Genomic DNA, 8,993 nt, shown 5'->3' with positions numbered 1-8,993 from the left:
TCCAAAGTGTGCATCATAAGCGTTTTCATTATTTTTCAGCAAATGTATCTTTTCCCTTTCAATTTTCACTCATCCTTCAACTTGATCTGGAATTTATTAAGGTCAGTAAAAAAAGATTAAAAGGAAAACATTTATAAAGCTGTCACAACAACGATTCGTTCACTTAAAAGATTTGTTTAAAAACACAAATTCGTTCATTACTATAGCATCACAGGAGGCTGAAAGCAGGTGCAAACCTTCATCTTTTAAATGCCTTTTAGAATAGCCTACCCTGCTGAAAAAAAAACAATAGAACCCTGCCCAAAACATCTATCAATAGAAAATGTAATGGTTTTAATGGTTATAATGGGAATTGTATTGGTTTTAATGGAAACTATAATGGTGTCTACTGGTATGTGATGGATTCTATTGGTGGGATGTTAAATCCTATTGGAAAAAATGCCCAAAACACACTACAAAAAGGATTTTTGTAATGGTTTTACCGGAAAAAGCTAATGGTTTATGATGGTATTTTAATGGAAACCATTGGAATTTCTGTGATGGCTTCTATTGGGCTTCTATTGTTTTTTTTTTTAGCAGGGTAATTAAAGGGAATAAAGCATAATTTGAAAATAAACTGCGATTTAAAATAACAGCTAAGTCGAAACTTAATTTGAATGTTAATAAATGTCTGAAAGCTCACTATGACAATGTTTAAAGTGAGCGTTTTTGCACCCGACTATTTTTTAAGCAAAGATGAAATAGAAAATAGATTTCATTTTAGTTAAGTTAAAAGAGTATTACAAAGAGCTTCAGTCGAGATCTTATGGTTAGTCTACTTGTTGATTTTGACGTAGGCTATACACTTCCTTGACCACTAGCCTACTAGTAAGCAAAAGCACACACGCAAACCGACTTCCTGTGTGACTAGGTTTGCGTGTGCAGTATTTTTATAGCCTCAGACGGAAAGATGCTCAGGCTATCTCACAGTGTATCATAATCTCTGAGCGTGGGCATGAAGGAAGATTCCCTCCACTAAGTTAATTGTTGACTTAGTTAGGACGTGACGTTTTAGTAGCTATCCTTTGAGCAAACAGCAGTAACTTGCGCTGACACATCGCTCCTCACGCGTGCGATGTGAAACATGGATCATCCAGCGTATCATGGGCCGATAAGCAAACAGAGATGTGAGGAGCTGCTCGGCAAGAAAGGACGGGATGGAACATACCTCATTCGGGACAGCGAGACCATTCAGGGAGCTCTCTGTCTCTGTGTGTAGTGAGTATTTCCCCCCCGCCTATTCACATAGGGTTTATTTACTTAATTTTTTTTTTTTTAAAGAAACTAATGACTTTATCAAGGAATTATTTTGGAATATGTGTTCTTTATGTTGTAATCTCTTCATCTAATTTCCTTGCCACCATCTGATATAAGATGGATAGGTCGTTTGTATTCACTTAAGTGAATGAATGAATTAGGCTACAGACTAAAGGATGGATCAAACTGATTTTCTGCAGATAATAGTTTAGTAGCTACCAGAAAAAAGTATTGACAGCTGTTGAGAAAAACATATGGTGCCCAGTAGGGGCCGTCTTCGGTTCACTTAGTTTTGTCGTGGCCACGAGATATTAATTTGTGGGAGCGTGATATTATTTCGTGACCTCGACTTCTTATGTTGAGGGAACGATAGGCCTATAGCCTATTTTTCTCGTGGCCACGAGTTTAATGGTAAACAAACCTACGTGACCCGGGATTATCAGAGATGGATAAAACATTTAATATTTGTATATTATTATTATTATTATTATTATTATTATTATTATTAGGTTATATGAACTTGTTAGGGCTATATTTTTATATTTATTTCATATAAATATAATATTTTATTATTTCCCCTTTCAATTCGTGTATCGCTTTACCTAATTAACGTTATGAAACTGCCTGCACTCTGATGTATTTTAGAAAGTGCATGTATGTAAAAAGTATAAAGAATTTGGTTATGTCAGTTTCTCAGCTACCCTCTATATTTACATTTGGCAGACGCTTTTTGCTACCATATATTTTGCAAATACTGTAAACGCCTGACAATTATGGCAATACTTTATGATAGGCTATTTATGCCAGTGCGTGATGATAAATGAGTTTGTTGTGTTTACATTTACAAATGAAACTATGCGAATGATTCATTCCTCAACTAAACAGTAGGCTATAATATTAATAATTATTAATTCGCAGAAGAAAAAAAAAAAGAAATATAGGCTATGTTAAATTCAACCTTTAAACTGCATTTCCAATAGGCTATAAATTCCAGTCAGCATAATCAAAGCTTTATGTGGAGCATTTACAGTAGGCTTATTTACAAAACTAGTCAGAACGTCATGTAGCTAAAGAGATAGAAATGAAGGGAAAAAACGAATAGGCCTATAAAAATATAATAATAATAATAATAATAATAATGATGATGATGATGATAATAATAGCTAATAATAATATACAAATATTACGGAAAAAGACGATCAGTTAATGGACACAAACACTGAGATTGATAGTGATTAGTATTTAAATATTTTAATATCTGACAATGTTGAAAAAAGCCAGGGCTCTAATGAAACCTTATAAACTGACAGGAGTGAGTGATAATACAATGTAAATCTTTTTTATGTAGCTATAAAATAAGGATAAAATCAAATGGTTCAGTTGAATTAAGAATATTATACTAATAATCCCTAATTACACTAAAAGTGGCATGTTGTTACTTTCAAAACCAAAGGCAGGTTAATTATTGGAATATATTTTGTTTCTATATCTCAAAAATCTGCGAATTGTACATTTTTGAATATTTGTTTTATAATCTCTAGAATATTTATGGGAAATTAAGCAGTGAATGTGTAATTTGTAAACAAGAATTTGTAATTCTTACCTTAAAGTAAGGTATTTTTCATGCCATTAGTTTTTCTAAATTGGTCCTGTTTTTAGCCCTGATGTTATGTTGCGGTTCAATTTTACCCATTTAGATTTTTGAGTTGTTGGTAATGCTTTGAAACCAGTGATGTTTTCCTTGAAATCTTTGGATTTTTTGTCATTTAGGGTCATGAAACTGCCTGCACTCTGATGTATTTTAGAAAGTGCATGTATGTAAAAAGTATAAAGAATTTGGTTATGTCAGTTTCTCAGCTACCCTCTATATTTACATTTGGCAGACGCTTTTATCCAAAGAAATTGACACGGCAGTGAAGTCATTTGATCAGTTCACGTACACGTTGAGTAGGCCTATACCATGCTCTACCATTTGATCTTCAGGACAACATACGGAAGTGCTTTTCCACACCACTTCTGTTTAAAATAACATGTTCTCATATATTTTTTGGGATATTTGATAAGAGTTCATATTTAAGATTGCTGATTTTACAAGATATTTTGTCTCTTTTTCATTATGGTGAATCCATTTTGGATCAGAAACACAATAGATATTTCTTCCTCCAAATTGTAGTTGAAGTGGAACAGCTGTTAAACAATAATAAATAGATGCTTGAGGCAAGTTTAATGGAGAAGCAATTGCCAATGCACATTTATGAAAAGGGGAAATGGCAGCTTGTATCAGTGGTAAAAGAGAACAAGTAGATCTGGTACATAAGTGCACAAATAGAGACAAAGTGAAAATATTTGTTTAGACTATGCAGTGAAACATAGCCTCTGCTCAAATTTAGACTATAAATTGAACATTCGCAAAAACCTGCCCTCCTTAGTTACTGTTGCTGCTGTCCCTGACCAACAATTCTGCTCTCACACTACACATCATGTTCTCACGCAGTGAAAAATACATTGCAGAACAAAGAGTAAACTGACAATACACCGACAGACAAGAGTCCAGACAGAGCAGGTTATTTCTAATATGAAACAAAGTCTCAGGACTCTCAGCTTTCACATTTTGTCATTTTTTAAGAAATTCAAACAATAAATAGCATTACCATTTTGTGACTCTTTAAATGTGTGGTGACAGATCACTGTTTTGCCTCAGTTCAACGTGAACCGTATTTTACCCCACCGGAACGTGATCTTCCCCACTGAAATGTGATTAGGCTACTTTTGGGCTAATTTTGAGTAGCAATTGGGCGGGTTTTGCTGAGAAAACCTGGCAACCCTGCTCCTGTCTGATTTGTGGTTAAGGCCTACTGGGCATGTGCATTTACATATTTTACTAGCCGACAAAATAACGTGAAACCTATGAAAATGGTTTACCAAAGCACATGGCGCCATAGTTTCATCACTTTAGAGTTTCGCAGTGACGGTCTTTTTGCAGTAAAGGACCTCATAGTTTAATGAGAGGGAAGATGTCATGAAGCGACAGGAGATTAGCTGCACTGAAAACAGATGAGCGCACATGTACAGCTCCCGATTGGGGAGAAGTTCACGGGATTTTGTCCACAGAATAAGAGCACACGTTTTAACATATCATTTTATTATTCCATACTCAGTATTTTAACTTATGAGCCATGCGTACAGTGCCAGACATGACGACAGATTTCCGGTACACAAAACAAGTAGCCTACTTTCCTTAGCTTATTACCGTTACTGTGGCAGCCAACAACAGCACAGCTTAACCCTCCGCATATTTTTATATTTAGTTACATTGAAAAAGTTTAAATTCTTTTTTACCCCGTTTTAACATGGATTTCTATGTGCCGAAAATGTATCGTCTGCCTAAAACTGATTGCCGTCTGTAATCACTTTTTGGCAACTGCATTTTATGGGTTTTATTGGCCATTTAAAGGTATTTCAACAGGTAAAAGGACTGCATGAACTATAATCAGTCAAATATAACCCTCATGAATGCAGTCAATTCATTTAGCTCATGCAGTCCTTTTTACCTGTTGAAATGCCTTTAGATGGCGGATAGCAGCAGCGGCACATAATATCTGAGTTTTGATTGGTCAGATCGCCTGTCAATCAAGCTCTTTGCAAACGGTCAATTGGAAACTACAGTGGCTACTGCACATTTAGGGGTCATTCTAGTGATGTAAAAATTAGAAGCAATTCAAGGGGCCCACAACAATTTCTAAATTTTCTGTTTAAAAAAAGTAAAGTGCCCAGAGCAGTATAACCTACTGTATAGTCAGGAGATGCAGAATAACTAAATTCGTCCCTGGCCATTCATAAAGAATGTGTATACTGTAGGAAGTCTACATTGAGTCATATAGACATTTTTGCCCATTGCATTTTGTTCATTGCCTCATATCCTGAATTGCACATGTTCAGTGAAGTACTTCATATGTCTCTTAAGTAGACCCCATGCGTTATGTAACATTGTAAGGAACGAATCCTGTACGATTGTATATAGTTGCACATCAGTGATCCAAGTGTTCTAAGTTTCTAATTTCAGTGTGTTCTGAATATTTTTAGACAGTATATGCTAGAAGTATTTGAATGGTAAATAAATGTTGAGGTACATAATGAAGCTCGGATATATGTATTACTGTTATTATCAGTGATGGTAAAGTAAAGCAGCTTTACTTGTTGATATTTCTTGTTGGCAACATCTTAACAATCTGTGTACTGAATGCACTGTAGATAGATGAAAACAAGCAAAAAATGCTAAAAGGCTAAACTTTGAAAATCTTCAAGAGTCTCATTTGGTCTCGCATAGCACCTAATTAAAAAAAAATGAAGAGAGAACTGAAAGTCTTATCAGCGAATCTAACCAAACATAGCATGACATTTTCTGAAGGTCACTTTTGACCTTGATGATACAGATTTAAGTATACCACAACCATGATGTCTTTTCCTGTAAAAAGCTGTCGAAAGAAGTGTTATTTTTACCATGTATATTTTCAGTGTTTTCGTACAGTCCAGGGTTTTTGCAGGTTTTATGCAGGTAAAAGTAAGGCATTTAAAGACTTTTAAGACCAAGTTAAAAAAAAACAAATTAAGGAATAAATGAAATGGAAAACAGTACAACAATGGTCTCCAAATATAAATGTCTTGTATTAGCAATGCTTAAGAAAATAGCTCTGCTCTCAACATTTACCGTACCTACTGATGACACAGCAAAAAAAAGTTGTCCTTCATCTGTATTTCTGTCTTGTTTTCCTGTGCAAATGTCCAAAGATTCTTAAATCAAAATACATTTACTTATTCAAAATGACATAAGATGAGAAATTGATTTATTCATGTTCAAGACAAGAACATATATCTGCCAGTGGGCTCAGAAAAAAACAACTTAATTCAAAGGGCCAACAAGTTTTCATACCCCACTTTAATCATGAACTCAATTAATTTTGTCCAATTTTTCAGAAAACAACATGTCAATTTGAATCTCAAGTAAATCTTGATTTAAGGATGTTTAGATACTGGATAGCATTGGAAAACAAAACAAAAATACTGAAGATATTCTTTTTTTCTTTTTTCTTTTTTGCAGTGCATGTGGCATTGCCATGACTTTATGAATTTAAAAACCTTTTAGAACTTTTTACACTTTAATTTTTGTGAGGGCAAATCCTTAGTCTGACATAATACAAGTTTTAAAGTTTATGATTTAATGTAAATGAACTGTGTTCACTTAATTAATTATCTATTTACTTGGTTATGCATTTTTACAGCAAACAAAAAGTGGTCTATACTTACAGGATCCTCCAAACCCACACCGGATACTTCACTCTGCAGGTAGAATAATCTAATTGATTTGCATTGGTATGCCAACAAATATGATTGATATGAATAAATATATAAATATAAATGAATGAAATTCATTCTAATGTCACAACACAATTTGTTTCAGGCTAGCTCAGGTGTAGAGGAGAAGTTTTTCAAGACGATGAAGGATCTTATTCGTCATTACAAGCAAAAGAATCAAGGACTTGCAACACACTTATGCCGTTCGCTGAAAAGAAAAACGCTACAAGATCAGCCGTTGCAATGTGCAGAACCACTAGTGCCTAACGAGGAAAATGACTATGAAAGTGAGTGTCGACTGTTACAATGCAAGACATTAGCAATTATGAGACATTACAATGAAACATTATTAGACAATTACAATGAGCAGGAATCAGCCTTGCTGATTTTTTTTCTCTTTGACAGAGAATCAAAATATTTCATTTACCCAAATTAACAGTGAACATTTGTTTTTGTCTCTCTCAGATGTTGACTGCTCAGGGGACTATGTTGTTGTTCTGCCGGACTGATTTAGTCACAATGTGATGTTCTGGATAACTGGATCAGTTAATATGAACGATATATCTGTAGATGTGCTATTACGGTTTCTGAGAACTTTCTGGCCATTTTCACCTCAAATACGGGGAATGCACGTGGAATCTTGTAACTTCAATCACATTTTAGCATGGGTATGTTTTTGTGCATGGAAAATGCATAAATTGGGGAAGTACATTTTAATGCTGTAATGGTGTGAATTTTATAAAAGCCTGTTTCTGCTTTGGAATAAAGAGGTAATTGCAACTTTTCATCTCATAATTCGGATGTTGTTTCTCACAATTTTGAGGGAAAAAAATTCAGAATTGCAAGATATAAACTCAGTCTATACCTCACAATTCTGAGTTTATATCATGCAGTTCTGAAGAAATGAGAATTGTGACAAAAAGGTCAGAATTGTGTGATGTAAACTAAGAAATGCAAGGAAAAATTTCAAAATTGTGACACAAATGTTACATTTTTTTAAATTCTGTGGCAGAAATAGGCTTTCATAGGATTTTGGTGTCATTTGTTACAAATTATAGTATCATCATAATCATTTGAGTGAAAAGTTAATTTGAAAAATTAACATGGTTTTCAGAATGTCTTGGTACTTGGGATTGCATTAATGATAAATGATTTAATGTACGGAGGAGTTCACATATGTTTGATTTAGTGTCCTAAAATATTACATATTGTTTATTTATTTTACAACATTCTAGAAATGCTAAAACTTGGTTTTAGATTTTTAATGTGGCCTCAGACTTTTTAAGTCATTGTTTGTCATTGGCCAATAAAGTCTGGTTGGAATTGTAATACTAATCTGGATGGGAGAGAAATATTAGGTTTGTATTTTGTGCTTGATGACCTGCTCATAACTCAAGGACAAAAAGAGATTTTTACTGTATATATGTTTTTTTTGTTGTTGTTGTTGTTAGAGAATGTGTATCTGAATATTGTATGTACAGTTTATAAATATAATCTAATTTTGTCTCGAACAGAGTCTATAATAATGTATGTAAATGTTATGTATTATTATTATACGTATTGAATGGGCTGTCTTAAGGTTTTCACATGTAAAGAGTTTATTTGCAAAAACAGATAACTTGCACAATGAAAAAACATGATTTTTGAGAACGGTTAAAAACGGAGTTATCTAATTTAGCAAATTAACTCTTCATGTAAATATATATATAGCCTACATAGCTTTCTATATAGCTTTCTTTACCACAACTTAAAATAGATGGGCCCACATTGGGCTGTCAAACAATTTCCATTACGCTGTTCACTGTGGGCAAATACAGCAAGTGACGTAGCCTGGTGTTACTGTCTGATTTTAAGTTTGATTGGTGTCTTTAATAAATCGATTATATAAAAAAAAAAAAACTTGATTGCCATGTATTTCTCCACATGCTTCATGTCTCATTATAAATGACCAGATATTTGCTTTAAAAAGAGCAGGGGCCAGTTGCATAAACACATGCGTTATGCTAAAAGTGAGAAGCCTGACCTAGCAGTTAACCAAGGGATAATCAATCTTATTATTCCAATTTTTATGTGATAGCAGGCCTACTGTAATTGACATGAAAACTCAATTAAGGTCAGCCTTAATTATTATTATAATTATAATTATTATTATTTATAATAATAATAATAATAAAAAAGATAAACAGCACCTGATTTTCGTGGGAAAGTGCTTATATTTATAGTTTAACTTAAATAAGAATGAAGTGTGGAAATACATCATCTCAACTGAAAAGAGTACACGCATACCCTAACTATGACGTACTTGCGTCAGGGCGTCGTCTAATTCTGGCTCTCAACCATTTTTC

The 8,993-nt window shown here is 33.8% G+C and overlaps 1 protein-coding gene across 1 annotated transcript; it reads left to right on the top strand.

Moving 5' to 3' along the window:
* The first annotated feature begins 903 nt into the window (after window positions 1–903).
* Window positions 904–8,519, top strand: si:ch73-264p11.1 (uncharacterized protein LOC100000923 homolog). The gene is made up of 4 exons (XM_058764731.1): window positions 904–1,257; window positions 6,576–6,639; window positions 6,755–6,935; window positions 7,114–8,519. The coding sequence occupies exons 1-4, from the start codon at window positions 1,124–1,126 to the stop codon at window positions 7,155–7,157; spliced, it is 423 nt and encodes a 140-aa protein (XP_058620714.1). The 5' UTR covers window positions 904–1,123; the 3' UTR covers window positions 7,158–8,519.
* Window positions 8,520–8,993: the final 474 nt, after the last annotated feature.

Source organism: Onychostoma macrolepis, chromosome 24 (assembly GCF_012432095.1).
Source record: "Onychostoma macrolepis isolate SWU-2019 chromosome 24, ASM1243209v1, whole genome shotgun sequence".
Lineage (NCBI taxonomy): Eukaryota > Metazoa > Chordata > Actinopteri > Cypriniformes > Cyprinidae > Onychostoma > Onychostoma macrolepis.
This window is presented reverse-complemented; position numbering and strand designations above follow the sequence as displayed.